Raw genomic sequence first — 20,620 nt, forward strand, 5'->3', positions numbered from 1 at the left:
TTAAACTAAGGATCTATCAGCAAAGGGAATTGAATAAACAAAAGAAATTATCTATACCCAAACTTCACTTTTGTAATATCATTCAAAGAATAAAAAAATTATGTACAATTGAATTAAACATAACCTAATACTTAACTATAAAACAACTTTGTAAAATTTATCAAGTAATTATCATTAAATTACAGAATTCCTACAAAATTTACACTTATTTATATTTTACCTTATAATAGTCTCAGATATTTTAAAGAAGATTAATGACATTTAAGTTTTACTAACAATTAGGTTTATGTTAATTCTTTCTTTTATGTCTCATTTCGCAATGTACTCACCCAGTCCAAAGATTTATGCAAATTTTATATCAAACGACACAGGTTAAAATCAGAAGTACAAGGTAGCCATAAATAAATTTGAAATTTTAGAGCAGTCTGTAGCAAAAATAGTACAGAGGAACTACATATAAATTGGGTAATGGCAGAATGAAATGATAGGACATTTAGATGTAAAACTATTCTTCATTCGTAATCTATTGAACAGGGAAATTTTTGATCTAAAATATGTTCCAAGCAAAGATAATCTGGCTGATCCCATGACAAAACCGCTGACTAAACATAACTTGATAAGATTTTGTGGAGCAATTTTCTTGTGAAACTTGTTTTTGTGTGTATTCAACTTTAAATTAAGAATTTTGTTTAGTAGAAAATATTATGTTGTAAGTCATATTATGATGAGTATTAGATAATGTAAAATTGTATAGTGTAGAATGTAGTATGATTGACAGGGCCCTGGGTAAATGTATTGAATGTATGATCATACATATGTCTTTGTAATGTTCGCAACATGTTGGACTTCCTTATTATGGTAAAATTTTGAAAAATGGGATAAGATATCCCCAAAGGAAAGTTTTCTTAAAACTTCCTGAATTGAATGGAGTTGTGATATTTATTTATTTATTCTTGTTTTGAATTTCATAAAAAATACTTGTGTTCAGTTTTTATTTCAGGTCGGAGATGATGATGTGGGGGGCATTTGTTGGAAAATATGACCTATTGTAACCCTTTTTCTGCATCATCTCTCCTCCTTGAAATATTTCTAACTTTTACATAAGGTTTAGTTCTTATTTTAAAGGGATATAATAATTACTTCTACTTCGTTTTTTCACTGCCACTGTTTGTATTAAGAACGGACTGTTCCAGCCTAATTAAGATGCAAAAACGAAGCTTGATGTTACGTCATCTGGAAAGCTGAGTCGTGCTGATAGCTGTTTGGTTGCCGTGAGATGACGTCATGTCTACTTCAAGTACAAGTATCTCGCGTCGCTCTGGCTTATTCCTTCTGGTTCCTGGTTCTTTGCTCCGTGGTGTGCCGTTCCAGCCCCCATTGGAAGACGATATTGAGATGCGTGCTGTCCAGTGATAAGTGCCGTGGTTCCAGTCTACAAGATGACTTTTCCTGGATTCTCAAAAGAGGCTACGATGTGAGCGACTGCCGTGGCCGGCATCCTGTTTCCATGAAGGCGGCATCTTCAACACAAGTGTTTTTCCCGAATTAGCGGCGATGCTTTCCCAAGCTGTGATTTCTTGTGTGTAACTACAGTGAGCGGCGTTTTGCCGGTTTAAGTGATCTCAAAGATTTAATTTAATTTTCCACGTGCCTTGACCACGAAGCATGGACTTATTGATAGTGTAGCGAATTTCATTATAACCGTATAATTTCTGTTTAGTAATATGTTTTTCGCATATTGAATGCCAGTATTTGGAGATCAGGTAAAATATTCTTTAATAGTGTGACATTCTTTAAAGGAAAAACCCTTGGGGTTAATGGATTATCCACTAAGTGTAATTTTTGATAATGATTATGTTATACTCTTTAAGTTTCTGATATTGATTAAATTTATTCATTGTGTTTTTATTTTTATATATTGTTAATAAATTGGTTAAGTTTAAAAATTTTTTGTCTTCAATATCTGCACAGTACATAACCTTAGGGAGTTCTATTGCTACTTTTGCTAAAAGTTTAATTTTACAACTTTAAGCTTTGCTTTTGCATCATTTTGGTTATGGGCCCAGTTCCTGAGTTATCTTTAGTGCAGACTTTTGAAGTTTAAAATTAATTTAGGACTTAAGAGACTGGGGAACGGTTTTTGTTGAAATTCAAATATGGCTACTGTTAATGTTATGCATAGTATTGCTAAACTTGATGCATGTAATTACTTTACATGGTCTAAAGACTTGAAGTTTGTCTTAAATGAGAAAAATGCATGGCTTTTGGTTAAAGGTATTGAAAAATGTCCTGATTTAAATGATGTTAAGTGTATAACAAAAGAAATTGTTGCAGACTATCAAAATAGAAGTCGTTTGGCATTATCATTGATTTATATGAATGTAAGCCCTGAATATAGAAACTTAATACAGTCAAAAGTCGTTAATCCGGACTCGTCGGGACTTCGGCGATTCTGGATTATCGATTTTTCCGGATTACAGATCATCAGTTTAAATCGCGTAAGATGGCATGCAGAAATTCTAAAATTAAAAATATGAAACCGTAATTTATGAAATAAAGAACAATTATGATCTAAAGGGTATCAAAATTTACAAAAAAAAAGCTTAATATTTATTTGTTTACTTTATTAAACATTTCTTTCAATGTAAGTTGTTTAAGTTGCTTCGTTTACTTTCTCTTGCTAATTCTATAAACAGACATAATTTTTTGTTCAGTTACAAAGTTCCGCTGTTCAAGTCCCGTTAATTGCTGTGCCGAGAATACCGACTAACTTGTCAATCGAAATTTTTTCGTTTTCACTAACCTCTCTGTCACATTCTTCACGTCTTTATCCATTTTTTTCAGCAATTCTACTTTTTGTTTGATGGACATCGAAACCTACTTTCGTTTTGTACGATCCTTTGGGAGCTCCAGATTCGGAAATTCTATTTGACATAATTGAAAGTTCAAGTTTACTTTTATAGTATTGCTCTTACAGTCTGCAAAAAATAATAAGCCGCATCCAATTCAAAAATTAAGGAACAACGCAATCATCAACATTAACTGAAATAGATAATTTTAGCTTATACCGTTCATTCGTTATACATAAAACGTGCACTCGTAAACGCCTATGCGCATGTGTCAACGCGGCGCATGCGCAGAAAGTTTTTAGCTTTGAGGTCTGGATTATAGATCATTCTGGATTATGGGTGTCCGAATTAATGACTTTTGACTGTATGTGAAATAGATGATCCGGTAGTTGCATGGAATGTGCTTGCCAAATTTTTTCAGCCAGATTATCGATCTAGACATATGTCCTTGTTTTCAGAGTTCTTAAATTGTAAAATTAAGCCAAATGAAAGTATTAGTTTCTTTTCTTCTAGATTAAAACGAATAACTGAACAATTGGCTGATATTAATCAGGCTGTAAGAGATGTATATATATGTTTTCAGTTTCTAAGGTTTCTTAGAGAAAAATATGATCAGGTAGTTCAGAAAGTTTTGAGGTGGCCAGATGAAAAGTTCATATTTAAAAATGTTGAACTCGAAATACTAGCAGAGGAAACGCGTCTTAATTTAAGGGAGATAGATATGGAAAATTCCAATAAGACTATACAAGTTCAAAGTACTCACTTTGAACCTAAATTTAAGCAGATTAAAGGCTTCAAGTGTTACAAATGTGGCCGTCCAGGTCATATTCAAAGATACTGTAGAAGGAAAGATAATTTTTCCAGATCACCCTCGCCTGCTTCTTCTGTTTCTTCAGCTGTATCTAGTAGTAATAAAACATCCCCTAAGTGTAAGAATAAACCCAAGTTGTGTAAAGGTAAAAATAATTCCCATGCTCAGTCCCTTTTCATAGCTCAAGCTAATGTTAACAACTTGGAAGAAAATGATGATAGTTGAATTTTTGATACTGCTGCATCTCATCATTTTTGTAAAAATCGTGAATTGTACGATACTTTTTCTCCTGTGAAGAATGAGAATATGCTAGTAGCTGTTAATGGGACAACTTTTCCAATTCATGGGAAAGGTACTGTTAAAATGAAATTTGGGGATAGAATTATTTTGTTTAAATATGTTTTATATTCACCTGAACTGAGACGAAATTTAATATCTGGACCTAAGGTGGATATCAATGGAGCAAGATTTTATGGTAAAAATGGGCAAATTAAAATTACTAATGATGAAAATGAAACTATTTTCAAGGCTAAGTTTATAGGAAGTAACTATCATGTATTCCCAAAAATAGTGAAAAAAGGGGTCAAATCTGTGAAATTTGAGGCATCCATAGTTCAGCATAACAATAGTGAATTATGGCATGGTCGGTTTGGTCATATAAATTATGGTGCTATTGTCAGGACTAGTAAGAGACATTCAGTTCGAGGTCTTCCTGTGTTAAAGAATTCACCTAATTTGTTTTGTGAACATTGCCAAATCAATAAGCAAAGACGAATCTCCTATAGACCTTTCAAAGGTATTCAAGTGAAGAGACCGCTTGAAAGGGTTTTTTTCTGATATATGGGAACCTATTAACATTCCAGGCAGGAATAGTGAACGTTATTTCGTTTCCTTTATTGACGAATATTCTCGTTATGTGGTAGTGTACCCCACTGTAGAGAAAAGTCAAGTGTTTGAAGTATTTGAAAGGCATATAGCACGTGCTGAAAGATCTCTGAACCTTAAGTTGAAATACTTTAGAACTGATAATGGACGAGAATATGACAATGAACAATTCAGGTCATATTGTAATAAACATGGAGTAAAGCATGAATTCACAGATATATATACTCCGGAACAAAATGGAGTTTGTGAGAGATTCAATCAAACAGCTCTCAACAATGTAAGTGCAATTTTACATGATAGTGGAATGAGTCCTGAATTTTGGTCAGATGCAGTGATGTATTTTGCATATTCATTTAATAGAATTTGTCATATAGGCCAAGATAGAACCCCATTCGAATTGTATACTAAGCGGAAACCATCAGTGCATCACCTTAACGCATTTGGAACGATTGCCTATGTGGGAATTCCAAAGGCTAAAAGAAATTCTAAGCTTGATCCAAAGGCAACAAAGGGCCAATTGATTTGATACAGTGTACGAACAAAAGGGTATAAGATTTGATTGGAAAATGAACAAAAGGTAGTAGAAACCCTAAATGCTACTTTTAAAGAGTCATTTGGAATGCAGAGAAGTGGCAGTGGAGCTGCACTGGGCACCCTTCCTGATTTGGAATCTGAAGAGAGGGTCGAGTTCCAATCTACTGATACTCCAGTTGGCTATTTTCCTGAAATAGAGGAAAGAATTGATACCAGTGTACCATCTTCTATACCTAGCACTGACATTCAATCTACATTGAGACAGGAAACTTGGCTTTGTAAACCTGTTCCAAGGCCAGACGGCACTCGTACGGATGTATACTATTTTGAGAAGGGGTCTAATCAAAGACTACGATCACCAAATGATGTAGAAAAGTATTGCACTGAGCATAATATTCAGTATGATCCTACCTTGTTTGATTTCAAGGGAAGCAATACTTATAGTGGTGAAATCGACCCAACTGGCACTCGTTCAACATCATATACCCAAAATAGCTGACTAGAGGTTTCAATTCCAAACACTTATAACCAGGCAATGAAATCCACAGAAAAGCATAAATGGATAGAAGCGATGGAAGAGGAAATAGCCAAAATGCGAAAGCATAAGGTATGGCATCTTGTTCCACTTTCTAAAGACAAGACTCCACTAGGTTGCAAAGGATTTTCAACATTAAACATGACGAATTTGGAAACATTGTTCGTTTTAAAGCTCGTTTAGTGGCTCAGGGTTATCGGCAAATTAAATACAATACCTATGACGAAACCTACTCACCTGTGGTCAACTTTTCAGTAATAAGGCTCTTTTTCTCTCTCTTAGTTGCACACCTTGGATGGGCAAATATACAATGCGATGTAAAAAGTGCCTATCTCAACGCTCCTTTATCTGAGGAAATTTACATGTCCCAACCTCAGGGTTTTGTAGAGCAAGATAAAGAAACTTTTGTGTGTCGTTTAGATAGAGCCTTGTATGATCTGCATCAGAGTGGGCGATTATGGTACTACGAGTTGGATAGAACACTATGTAACCTAGGGTTTACCAAGTTTAAATGGTGTAATTGTGTCTATCGTTTTAAAGATTTTGTCATTCTGTTGGTTTATGTTGATGATATTGTTGTATTTGGAAAAAGTGAAGTTCAGGCTAAAAGGATATTAAAAGTCCTGAATCCACATTTTGATTTGAAAATTTTGGGTAAAACAAAAAAGCTTTTGGGTGTGGAATTTGAATATGAGAACAACAGTGTCTTGATTCACCAGCTATTATATATAGAAGACATAGTTGATCGATTCAAGGATTTTAAAATACAAATTACTTCCAATAATTAAAGGTGTGAAATACTTAAAGTTCCAGTACACAAGAAGAAACGACTGACATGTTGAATTATCCTTATAGAAATGTTTTGGAATGCCTCTCATTTCTTTGCAATCGTACTCGTCCAGATATAGCGTATGCTGTTAATATATTTTCTCAGTTTCAAAGCAATCCTGGTAAGTTTCACTGGGAAGGATTACTCAAACTTTGAGGATACGTTTCCAATACCAGACATCACAAACTTAAACTGGTATGCAAGGAACTGAAGCTCAATATATATTCAGATTTGGATTTTGCTTCAACCAGGGATGATATAGTGTCTATTGGTGGACAAATAGCTTTGTTGGAAGAATCACCTGTATCTTGGTGTACATTTAAAGAAAGGGGAGCGAGTTTGTCTACTATGGACGCTGAATTTATCTCCATGACTGAATCAGCAAAAGAATTAGTTTGGTTTAAAAACATTTTGGTTTTGGCATTCAGTTTAAGATTGCAAGTAACTATGTTTCCAAACCTATATTATTTGGGGATAACATGGCTGCTATATGTTTTACAAAATAACCCATTGAAAACTCAAGGACAAAACATATAGATGTAAAACTATTCCTCATTCATGATCTATTGAACAGGGAAATTTTTTATCTAAAATATGTTCCAAGCAAAGATATTCTGGCTGATCCCATGACAAAACCGCTGACTAAACATAACTTGATAAGATTTTATGAAGCAATTTTCTTGTGAAACTTGTTTTTGTGTGTATTCAACTTTAAATTAAGAGTTTTGTTTAGTAGAAAATAATATGTTGTAAGTCATATTATGATAAGTATTGGATAATGTAAAATTGTATAGTGTAGAATGTTGTATGATTGACTAGGGCCCTGGGTAAATGTATTGAATGTATGATCATATATATGTCTTTGTATTGTTTTGTAACATGTTGGACTTTCTTATTATGATAAAATTTTGAAAAATGGAATAAGATATCCCCAAAGAAAAGTTTTCCTAAAACTTTCTGAACTGAATGGAGTTGTGATATTTATTTATTCTTGTTTTGAATTTCATAAAAAATACTTGTGTTCAGTTTTTATTTCAGGTCGGAGATGATGATGTGGGGGGGCATTTGTTGGAAAATATGACCTATTGTAACCCTTTTTCTGCATCATCTCTCCTCCTTGAAATATTTCTAACTTTTACATAAGGTTTAGTTCTTATTTTAAAGGGATATAATAATTACTTCTACTTCGTTTTTTCACTGCCACTGTTTGTATTAAGAACGGACTGTTCCAGCCTAATTAAGATGCAAAAACGAAGCTTGATGTTACGTCATCTGGAAAGCTGAGTCGTGCTGATAGCTGTTTGGTTGCCGTGAGATGACGTCATGTCTACTTCAAGTACAAGTATCTTGCATCGCTCTGGCTTATTCCTTCTGGTTCCTGGTTCTTTGCTCCGTGGTGTGCCGTTCCAGCCCCCATTGGAAGACGATATTGAGATGCGTGCCGTCCAGTGATAAGTGCCGTGGTTCCAGTCTACAAGATGACTTTTCCTGGATTCTCAAAAGAGGCTACGATGTGAGCGACTGCCACGGCCAGCATCCTGTTTCCATGAAGGCAGCGTTTTGCCGGTTTAACCCTTTAAGCGTGCTTGACGAACTCACCTCGTCATCGTCCCCACTGCAGTGCACGCGCAGGAGCAAACGCTACACGCTTAAAGGGTTAAGTGCTCTCAAGGACTTAATTTAATTTTCCACGTGCCTTCTTCACCACGAAGCATGGACTCGTTGATAGTGTAGCGAATTTCATTATAACCACATAATTTCTGTTTAGTAATATGTTTTTCACATATTGAATGCCAGTATTTGGAGATCAGGTAAAATATTCTTTAATAGTGTGACATTCTTTAAAGGAAAAACCCTTGGGGTTAATGGATTATCAACTAAGTGTAATTTTTGATAATGATTATGTTATTACTAAGTTTCTGATATTGATTAAATTTATTCATTGTATTTTTATTTTTATATACTGGTAATAAATTGGTTAAGTTTAAAAATTTTTGTGTTCAATGTCTGCAAAGTACATAACCTTAGGGAGCTTCTATTGCTACTTTTTCTAAAAGTTTAATTTTAGAACTTTAAGCTTTGCTTTTGCATCAAAAACCTGTTTGAAGCTTTCCACATCTATAAAAACACATGTGATGAAGCAACTAAATGACCAACATATTAGGACACTGCAGGGAGAAAATACAAATACAGTCAAAAGTCGTTAATTCAGACACCCATAATCCGGAATGATCTATAATCCGAACATCAAAGCTAAAAACTTTCTGCGCATGCATCGCGCATAGGTGTTTACGCGTGCACGTAAGACCTTTACGGCTGCACATATGTGTGTGTGCATGAGCATAATACGTTTACGCATGCGCGTTTAATCTATAACAGACGATATAAACTAAAATGATCTAATTATCTATTTCAGTTAATGTTGCAGATTGCGTTGTTCCTTAATCTTTGAATTGGATCGGGCTTATTATTTTTTGCAGACCGTTAGAGCAATTTTATAAAAGTAAGCTTGAACATCTCGATTATATCAAATAGAATTTCCGATGCTGGAGCTGCCAAAGAATATACAAAGCGAAAGTATGTTTCGATGTCCATCAAACAAAAAGTGGAATTGCTGCAAAAAATGGATAAACGCATATCCTTTGTTTCTCTAACCATTTCGAAATCTATTTATCAATTCCCCGCTGCACTGCAAGGGGGGGATGTCGAGGCGCGCAAAGAACTGGAAGTTGATCTGTCAGCACTATCCTTATCTTCAGGGCAGATGTTTTTATTTTATTTGGCTTATTCCTTACTAAATGTAGTATTTCATCTCGATGTACTCCGTCTTTGATATGATTTAAATCAAATTCCTCGTCATTATAATTCGCTTCCGATACTGAAGAAAGTGACACAGAGGTTATTGGAAACGAAAAAATTTCGGTTGACAAATTAGTCGGTATTCTCGACACAGCAGTTATAGGACTTGAACAGCGGAACTTTGTAACTGAACAAGAAATTATGTCTGTTTATAGAATTAAAGAGAAAGTATTATCACATAAAATGAAGCAACTTAAACAGCTTACATTGAAAGAAATGTTTAATAAAGTAAACAAATAAATATTAAGCTTTTTTTTTGTAAATTTTGATACCCTTTAGATCATAATTATTCTTTATTTCATAAATTACGGTTTCATATTTTTAATTTTGTAATTTCTGCATGCCATCTTACCAGATTTAAACTGATGATCTATGATCCGGAAAAATCGATAATCCAGAATCGCCGAAGTCCCGACGAGTCCGGATTAACGACTTTTGACTGTATGTCATTTTCCACCTATTTTAATTCTCAGCTTTTCTTTCTCTCTTTCTTTCTACATATTTAGAGTACAAAGACTAAAATTGGGAATTCGGACTATTTATCTATTACACTCAAGGCTGTGTATCTGCACAGCATTTGCTTTTCACAATAAAAAATATATCATAAACATAATATTTATATTTTAAACTTCATGTTTAAAATTAATATCAATTAAGACTGAACTTTCCATTTTTCTTTTTTAATTGATCGTAACATCACTTTATACAAATTTTGCTACAGATATCTGGCAAAGAAATAATATTTCTCAACTCGTGATAAATGGTAAGTGCTAGATACAAATTATCCGTTTTTTTGAACTAAACAACAGAAATTTAGTTTTATAAACTGACATTTTTAAAAATCTTTGAAAAAAGTACTTAAGTTATTTTAAAATATCACTTCCATAAATAGATGAAAAATTTAATCTGTATATCAGGACAAAATATTAAATTATGAATTCATCATTACACTCAGTTCCAGAAAAATAAGAAAAGTATCAAAATTTCATCTCTCATGTATGTACTTAGGCACATTATTTTTTAATGCATATTATATTAAAACAAAACAACTCACATTTTTTGACGGTCTACAGCTTGTTTCACACGAATTGCTTTTTGACCACTGTATATTTTACATACGGCTGAAATGAAATTAAAATCAATTATTATTTTTAAAAAATAGTGCCCAAATAACATAGCACTTTTAAAATTAATTAAAAAAGTCCCCAATTTTAATTTTAAAGAAGTAATCTTACTTCATCCCTCCCAAAAAATACTTTATGAAAGCAACAGCAATATGTACTTCCATTCAAGGCTATTTATAACTTACAAAGTCAATAATTACTTTATAATTATAATTTAATTACAGCAAATGTTCAAGGTGATCATCCCCATTTCCAGATGATTTTGCTCTTTAATGAAGGAGGCAGAATGTAACTATTAATGACGACAATTATCAGTTTCCATAATGTCTCGATTTTTATTTGATAGAACAGTCCCATCACTTCTATAAGTATTTATTTTAATATCTATTATCTTACTATATTACTGTTATTTATATTAAATGCATACTTCATAATTTTTATAAAATATGTATAGAAAATACCTACTAAATTAAATGCAGATGCATAAATTTTATTCTATGTCACAGTCTTTTAACAAAGTTTAATGAAAGGCTTAGATAAATGAATGAAAGGCTTATGATAAAAAATTCCCAGCCATATTTGTAAAGTATTTTTCTAATTCTTTTCAGTTGACTTTTAAAACTAAGACAAATTCTTATTCTCCTAGGAATAGTATAAATCCACTTCATCAAAAATATGGGTACTCTTCTGTTATCTCAGGGGGACCAGATTCAGAAATGTATATACAGTCAAAAGTCGTTAATTCGGACACCCATAATCCGGACCTCAAAGCTACAAACTTTCTGTGCATGCTTCGCTTTGACGCATGCGCGTAAGACCTTTACGGCTGCGCATATGTGTGTGCGCATGCACATAGTACGTTTACGCATGCGAGTTTAATGTATAACAGACGGTATAAGCTAAAATTATCTAATTATCTATTTCAGTTCATGTTGCAGATTGCGTTGTTCCTTAATCTTCGAATGGGATCCGGCTTATTATTTTTTGCAGACTGTTAGAGCAATTTTATAAAAGTAAGCTTGAACTTTCGACAGGGTTCATAGCCACATTTTGGTTAAAAAAATAAGCACCTATAAGCACTTTTCAAGCACATTTTAAGAAAAAACTAAGCACCTGTCTAATTACATTATACACAACTGCATAACCTTAAAAATTAGACTTGTAATTTAAAATATGAGAAATGCAGCATTTATTAAGAGAGAATAAGCATTACCTCAACCATGGAAAATAATTACTTTTTTTTTAATTTTAAATAACAGTTCAATTTACAGAACTAGTTTACAATGAGAGAAAAAAAAAAACTATGCAGAACTAAACTATATTACAAGATTTAATGACGAAATTTCAGTTCAAAATAGAGGAAATAAATAATAATAAGGCATATTTATTCTATTCGCTTGGAACTTAATAATAAATACAATTTATTTTCTCCCTTATATTGATATTTAACTAATTTAAATCTAAATTCTTAACATTTTCTAAATTTTCATTGTATATCAGTTTTCCCTTAACAGATATTGCAAGCAAAGTAATTTAAGTAAAAAAGAGGAACATTTCTGAAATCAGAAGACAGAAATTTGCTTCATGCAGTCATCCTTTAACAGTAAACTTTAACTACCTGCATACTTAAAAATTGACGAATATTCGGACAGTCGAGCATAACTTGAAAAAGAGGAGCGGAGGGGGGATAGACTGTAGTCGTTCTTTAGATTTTTCTGCTAAATAAATACTTTTGACATTTCGGTATGTGCATCACATAAAAACAAACCAACGGAACAGAAAAATATTCTGCTTAGCAAGCACAGTAAAACTCTTTTAAGTATTCATAAACAAATCTCGGACCGAACATCAAAATTAATTATCTCTGCAAAATATCGCAAACGTTATTGCGCAATAAGTGCGCGGTAATTCTTCCCTACATGATATTACGAAATAGGATTCAACAGCTGCCGGTATTGGGAGAATAAAGAACTAAATAAAGGAAAAGAAAGAGACTTACCAATCTGCGGTGTTTTTCATTCTAATTTTCAACAGACTGCATTAAATTTCCGGAATAGAATCATTTTTCTCTTGGGTTGGTAGACCGCAGAACTTTTAGTACTATTCAATCCAGATTGGAAAATGACAAACAAAAAAACAAAAAACAAAAAAAAAGTCCGTTGCTTGTTTTGCAGTGAACTGTAACAGTTTCAATATTCGAGATTTTGCGGAGAAAGGGGAGAACCTTTCAACCTTTGTACTGTATAATGTATTGGTCAAAAAAATGAAATTATTTTGACTATTCGATTACTTTCCCTTTGTTTAAGCCATTCCGAATATTATTAATTAGAAAGCTAATCTGTTAAAACACAACCATTTTTGGAAGTCTATTATACTTCAGCAGTTACTGCAACTATGTTATTATAAGCATTCATACATATGCTCATAATATAAGCATAATGATCATAATAAACACGAATATGAACTGACCAAGCGGAACGAGAATGCAAATTATTAAGATCTTGATAGAAATTCAAACGTGTGTAGTATTTGGGTGGGAGGAAAAGAATGCCGAATGTACCAGAATTTTCTACTGCTTTCGCAATTCTTTGAGCAACAGAACGACGGGCACCTGTCTGTACTCTCCGTGCACACCATAGGTTATGTTTATACAGAGAAAGGGGGAAAAGCTATTTCCAAGAGTATGATTCACCATTTGACATTCCATATTAGGAAGAAAAGTTTATTGAGTTTCGGCTTTGGTACGGGGAAAAATTGTGCGGTTATTTAAAAAAAAAGCACTAAAAGCAAAAAATAAGCACTAAAAACAAAAAAATAAGGGCTTTAAAGAAAAGTAAGCACCTATAAGGGCCTTTATATTTTATTTTCAAATATAAGGACTTATAAGCACTTATAAGGACCGCTACGAACCCTGTTCGATTATGTCAAATAGAATTTCCGATGCTGGAGCTCCCAAAGGATCTACAAAGCGAAAGTATGTTTCGATGTCCATCAAACAAAATTTGGAACTGCTGCAAAAAATGGATAATGGCATATCCTTTGTTCTCTAACCATTCTGAAATCTGTTTATCAATTTCACGCTGCTCTTTGGGGGGGGGGCGACACCGCGGCGCGCAATGAACTGGAAGTTGATCTGTCAGCAATATACTTATCTTCAGGGCATATGTTTTTCTTTTATTTGGCTTATAATTCCTTACTAAATGTAGCATTTCATCTCGATGTACTCCGTCTTTGGTATGATTTAAATCATATTCCTCGTCATTATAATTCGCTTCCGATAGTGACGAAAGTGACACAGAGATTATTGAAAACGAAAAAATTTCGATTGACAAATTAGTCGGTATTCTCGACACAACAATTATAGGACTTGAACAGCGGAAGTTTGTAACTGAACAAGAAATTATGTCTGTTTATAGAATTAAAGAAAAAGTATTATCACATAAAACGAGGCAACTTAAATAACTTACATTGAAAGAAATGTTTATTAAAGTAACCAAATAAATATTAAGCTTTTTTTTTGTAAATTTTGATACCCTTTAGATCATAATTGATCTTTATTTCATAAATTACAGTTTCATATTTTTTATTTTATAATTTCTGCATGCCATCTTACCAGATTTGAACTGATGATCTATAATGTGGAAAAATCGATAATCCGGAATCGCCGAAGTCCCAACGAGTTAGGATTAATGACTTTTAACTGTATATATATATATATATATATATGCATGTAATGTATGTGTTCATGGATGCATATGTATGTATATTTGTGTATATGCTTACAGGTGATGATGAATAAGCCTTTGGGTCTGAAAATTTCTGTTAACATATGTGCACACACAAACATTTCTGAATCTGGTCCCAATAACAGAACAGTACCAAAATATGCTTCTCAGAATTAGGTAATGGAAAGTTACTGATTTTAGAGTTGCATTTACATCGAATGTACTTTTAAGGGAAACCTTTTTATATTTATCAATAATACATATACAGTACAAAGTCTTTAATCTGGACGTCCATAATCCGGAATGATCTATAATCCAGACCTCAAAGCTACAAACTTTATGCACATAACACCTTTACACACGTGCATAATACGTTTACGCATGCACGCTTAATGTATAACTGACAGTATAAGCTAGGCTAAAATTATTTAATTATCTATTTCAGTTAATGTTGCAGATTGCGTTGTACCTTAATCTTCTAATTGGATCTGGCTTATTATTTTTTGCAGACTGTTAGAGCAATGTTATAAAAAGTAAGCTTGAACTTTTGATTATGTCAGAAAGAGTTTCCGATTCTGGAGCTGCCAAAGGATCTACAAAGTGAAAGCATGTTTCGATGTACCACTTCCGATAGTGAAGAAAGTGACAGAGAGGTTAGTGAAAACGAAAAAATTTCAATTGACAAGTTAGTCTTGACACAGCAATTACAGGACTTGAACAGTGGAACTGAACAAGAAATCATGTCTGTTTATAGAATTCAAGAGAAAGTATTAGCACAAAAAAGAAGCAACTTAAACAACTTACATTGAAAGAGATTTGTTTAATAAATTAAACAAATAAATATTAAGCTTTTTTTTGTAAATTTTGATACTCTTTATATCATAATTGCTCTTTATTTCATACATTACGGTTTAATATTTTTAATCTTATAATTTCTGCATGTCATCTTAGAAGATTTAAATTAATTATCTATAATCCGGAATACCCCCTAATCCGGAATCGCCGAAGTCCCGACGAGCCCGGATTAAAGACTTTGTACTGTATAAGTATCTTAAAATGCGAAATAAGTATTACAATACTGACTAGAAATAGCACATAGGTTTTTAAAAATTAAACCTAAAATTTAATCTAATGCACATTACCATTTTTTGACATCATATTTGGTTATAATTTTTGATAAATGAGCAAATACAATTCTTACCTTTTAAATATTGCTCAATCAAAGATATTACAGCTGATTGATGTTCTTTTAATTGTGGAGAGAACGGTTTTTGAACTAAAAATGTTAAAAGAGAATAGACTTTTATATTTTACAAATATAACAAAAATTTAATATGTTGAAGCTAATATTATGCTATAAAATATTAAAACTCACAGCATTATGTAAATTATAAGCTTTACGCCACTAAGTACCTATTTCTGAAGAATTAATAAGTCTTTGATTTAGTATGCAAAAATGATTATTATTCTGATACTCATATTTCATGTCATTTTGCAATCTATCTACTCTATACTATTAAAATCTGTGTGCCTCTGTCTGTTTGTTTGTGTGTTTGTAACATCATCTTCTCAAGAACGGCTGGGTGCAGAGCTTAGCGGAAGGTACCGTTGGATTCGGAATTCCCGTGGCTCGCCGTATTGACCATCGGCATCTTCGTGCGACTTTAATTAGCCGAGATATTAATTAAAAACTGATTTTCTCCCTACTTTCCCTACGTTTTGCACTTTCTTTCACGGGTTTTCCCTATTTTAGGGATTTGGCCGAGTGCCAAATTCGTTTTTCTCGAATATCTGCGGAACGGCTCCGAATTGCGATTCGAAACGCATATCCCCGGATTCGAAAAAAATCAACGAATCCGTCGATACCGGTCCCATCTTCGTACGACAATAATCGGCGGAGTTATTAATTAAAAACTGCGAAAACGTTATTTCATTTTTCGGAGTGGCAACAGTCTCGGAATTAGATGAGATAAAATTGCTTTTTCGAAAGCGCCGGGGGGAGGCAATTGCTTCCGTTTCAGATTTGTGCTGGCGAAAGGTCACATGTCAATTTCTTTTTTTCCCAAATATCTATGGAACCGGGTCGAGTTGGAATTCGAGAGAGGTATCGCCGGATTGCAAAAAATTCTCGGAATCCATTGATACCATTCTCATCTTCGTACGACTTTAATCAGCTGAGATATTAATTAAAAACTGTGAAAATGCTAATTTTCCCCCTCATCTTTCCGAGTGGCTACAGTTTCTTGAACCGCTAGAGATAAAAATCAAGGTTATATTCTGAAGTTTTAATAAAACACGCGATTTCATGTTACCTCACAGTGTATTGAAAATATTTCGTTAATGTCAGCAGCATTTTAAACTAACATTCTTTTAATTTCAGGTTTTTATAATTGCCACGATATGTTATTGCCACGTTAATTCTTTTATTACTATTGAGTAAAAGTTGTTATATTACATTCAATTTAAGTGATGGCGTTCTTGAAGTTTTACAATTTTAATCAGCTGAGATATTAATTAAAAAATCTGAAAGCGCTTTTTTTTTTAAATATGTAATTTTTTTTGAATAATAAATTTATTCTTTTTGAATAATATATTTTTTCATGGTTTTGGATACGTCTACTTAATTTACATACGCTTTTTGAATTTAAATGATATCGTAAATTAGTTCGCAACAGTAATAATTATTAATTTTTTTTTACGATTCAAAATTTCTTAATTAAATTTTAATTGAATATGAGCTTTTCCTTGCAGCAACGACGCAAAAGAATTATTTAAATTTAATTTAACTTAACTATATTCTTGTGAAACAATTTTGTTGAAACTTTGTGCGGATTCGGCTGAAGTTCAAGAAAAGGAATTTTAATAACGAATATACTGTTGGAATAATAAAGCCGAAAAAGTCGCTGAACTGATTCGTAAAGACGCTGAACACTGGTAGTTTGTTTCAACTTTCGAATCCCGGCGAGACGGCCGGCTGCACGGGTGTTTGCGTGATTTTCCGCATATGTATCGTGCATGCAGTATCTTCTGGATGCATATAGGAATCAGCCCGCGCAAAACCGCTGACACTGGTACAAATTTCGAATCCCCGGCAAGCGCGCTGGCTGCATGGGTGTTTTCGTGATTTTAAGCACGTGTATCGTGTATGCAGTACCTTCTGGATGCATATGTTAATAAAGCGGGCGCAACACGTTGAAATCCGCTGAACACTGGTAGTTCAGTCCAGCTTTCGAATACCCGCGAAACGGCTGGCAGCGTGGGTGTTTTTGTGATTTTCCGCATGTATAAAGTGTATGCAGTATCTTCTGGATGCATACGTGAATAAAGCGGAGGAAAAACCGCTGAACACTGGTAGTTCGGCTTAACTTTAGAATACCGGTGAACCGGCGAGCTGCATGGGTGTTTTCGTGATTGTTCGCATGTGTAACATTTATAAAGTATCTCATGGATGCATACGTGAATAAAGCGGGCACAGAATACTGGTAATGCGGTAATTTCGAATTCCGACGAACTGGCTGGCTCCATGGGTGTTTTCGTGATTTTACGCATGCGTATAGTGTATGCAGTATCTTCTGGATGCATATGTGAATAAAGCAGGCGCAGCCCGCGCAAAGCCGCATGACACTGGTAGTTTAGTCGAACTTTCGAATCCTGGCGAACGGGCTGGTTGCATGGGTGTTTTTTTTATTTTCTGCATGTGTAATGCGTATGCAGTATCTTCTGCATGTGAATAAAGCTGGCGCAGACCGCGCAAAACCACTGAACACTGGAGTTCGGTCCAACTTTCGAATCCGAGCGAGCGGGCTGGCAGGATGGGGGTTTTCGTGATTTTCCGCATGCTTAACGTTTATGAAGTATCTTGTGGATGCATACGGGAATAAAGCGGGCGGAGAACACTGGTAGTTCAGCCCAAATTTCGAATTCAGGCGTACGGGCTGGCTGTATGGGGTATTTCATGATTTTGCGAATGTGTAACGTTTATGAAATATCTTGTAGATGCATACGTGAATAAAGCGGGCGCAGCCCGCGTAGAACCATTCAACACTGGTAATTCGGTCCAACGTTCAAATCCCGGCTAACAGGCTGGCTGAATGGGTATTTGCTTGATTTTCCCCATGTGTATAGTGTATGCAGTATCTTCTGTATCCATACGTGAATAAAGCGGGCGCAGCTCGCGCAAAACCGTTTAACGCTGGTAGTTCGGTCTAACATTCGAATCCCGGCAAGCGCGCTGGCTGCATGGGTGTTTTCGTGATTTTCTGCATGTGTATCGTGTATGCATTGTCTTCTGGAAGAATACGTGAATAAAGTGGGCGTAGGCATCGGAAAACAGTTAAACGCTGGTAGTTCGGCCCATCTTTCGAACACCACAAAGGCATCCAACCCCAGAGTTAGCGGGCTTCAGCCCGCTCAGCTGGCGGGCTTGCCCGCTAGTTCTATACTATTATATATATTAAAATCTGTCCGCGTCTGTTTGTTTGTAACCTCATCTTCTCAAGAACGGCTTTATGGAGAGCTTAGTGGAAGGTACCGTTGGATTCACAATTCCCGTATCTCGCCATATTGACCATTGGCATCTTCGTGCGACTTTAATTAGCCGCATGTGTATGGTGTATGCAGTATCTTCTGGATGCATACGAGAAGAGAGCGGGCAAAGCCCGCGCAAATCCGCTGAACGGTGGTAGTTCGATCCAACTTTCGAATCCCGGCGAACAGGCTGCCTCCATGTATGTTTTCATGAATTTCCGCATGTGTAACGTGTATGCAGTATCTTTTGGATGCTCGAGATTATATTTGGTACAACCGCCCATTATCGGCTGAGCGGTAAAGTCGCTGAACACTGGTAGTTCGGTCCAAATTTCAAATCCCGGCAAATGGGCTGGCTGCATGGATGTTTTCGTGATTTTCCACATGTGTATCGTGTATGCAGTATCTTCTAAATGCATACGTAAATAAAGCGGGCGCAGCCCGCACAAAACCACTGAACACTGGTAGTTCAGTCCAGTTTTTGAATAACGGCGAACGGGCTGGCTGCATGGGTACTTTCGTGATTTTACGCATGTGTGTCGTATATGCAGTATATTCTCAGGATGCATACTTTAATAAAGCGGGCGCAGCCCGCGCAAAACCGCTGAACATTGGTAGTTCGGTCCAACTTTCGAATCCCGGCCAGCCGGCTGGGTGCATGGGTGTTTTCGTGATTTTCCGCATGTTATTATTAACTTTGTTAATTAGTATTGTGCTGACTTTAATTTACTTCTCAGTGCGGTTTGAATGTGTGAATTAGTATCAATTTGCATTATTCAAAATCGTTTATAAGTGCCCCATGTCTAGCAGCATGGGTCTTTTCGTGTTTTTACATATGTATATCGTGTATACAGTATCTTGTGGCTGCATACGTGAATAAAGCGGGCGCAGCCCGCGCAAAACCTCTGAACACTGGTAGTCCTGTCCAACTTTCGATTGTCGGCGAAATTTAATATGGGAACTCTTTTAGAAACGAACAATGGTCCAACTTTCGAATAAAGGGCCAACGAAAGCGGCATGGGTGTTTTTGTGATTTTCCGCATGTGTTACGTGCATGCAGTATTTTCTAGATGCATAAGTGAATAAAGCGGGCTCAGCCCGCGCGAAACCGCTTAACACGGGTAGTTCGTCCCAACTTTCGATTCCCGGGGTACGGGCCGACTCCACGGGTGTTTGCGTGATTATACGCATGTGTATCGTGCATACGGTATGTTCTGGATGCATGCGTTAATAAAGCGGGCGAAGCCCGCGCAAATCCGATGAACGTTGGTAGTTCGGTCAACTTTCGAATCCCGGGGAACGGGGTGGCTGAATGGGTGTCTTCGTGATTTTCCGCATGTGTAAGGTGTGTGCAGTACCTTATGGATGCATACTGGAATATAAACCAGTTAAAATCGCTGGACACTGGTAGATCGGTTCAACTTTCGAAAACTGCGAATTTTAATATGCGAACTCTTTCAAAAAAGAACAATAAAAAGCGGGCTTCAGCCCGCTCAGCTGGCGGGCTTGCCCGCTAGTCTATACTATTAAAATCTGTGCGGAAGCTTAGCGGAAGGTACCGTTGGATTCAGAATTCCCGTATCTCGCCATATTGACCATTGGCATCTTCGTGCGACTTTAATTAGCCGAGATATTAATTAAAAACTCATTTTCCCCTACGTTTTTGGTATTTCTTTCGCTTTCTTTGTTGGGTTTTTCCCTATTAAAGGGACATTTTTCCGCGGGAAGGGGCGAAATTAAGGTACTGGAGCATTTTCGGTCATGTCGCTAATTAAGCTTCTAATTGGCCGATCGACTTGGGATAAACGGCATACGTCGTTTGAAGATCCGCGAATTAAAAATTTGAAAATTTCAAGAAAATTGGATGATTGGTTCCCAAATTACGAATTTTCCTTAATTAAACTAAATCAGTCGGAAAAATGCACCAAAAATACGTATCTCC

At 35.2% G+C, this 20,620-nt stretch overlaps 1 protein-coding gene across 3 annotated transcripts in view; it reads right to left on the reverse strand.

Annotated features, from left to right (window-relative positions):
* Positions 1-20,620, reverse strand: part of Syx18 (syntaxin 18) — a 56,420-nt gene that overhangs the window by 20,511 nt on the left and 15,289 nt on the right. For 2 of the 3 annotated variants that reach the window (XR_015039666.1, XM_085811485.1), the window contains exons 4-5: positions 15,353-15,427; positions 10,357-10,423 (exon numbers count right to left, since the gene is read on the reverse strand). Coding sequence is in view for 2 of the 3 variants with exons in the window: in XM_085811485.1 (XP_085667611.1) it covers positions 10,357-10,423; positions 15,353-15,427 (142 nt within the window). In the remaining variant the exon portion in view is untranslated. The remainder of the gene's footprint in view (positions 1-10,356; positions 10,424-15,352; positions 15,428-20,620) is intronic. The other variant, XM_085811486.1, reaches the window with a different exon arrangement.

Source organism: Stegodyphus dumicola, chromosome 2 (genome assembly GCF_044657685.1).
Source record: "Stegodyphus dumicola isolate Sdum_Otavi_A_Nest chromosome 2, ASM4465768v1".
Lineage (NCBI taxonomy): Eukaryota > Metazoa > Arthropoda > Arachnida > Araneae > Eresidae > Stegodyphus > Stegodyphus dumicola.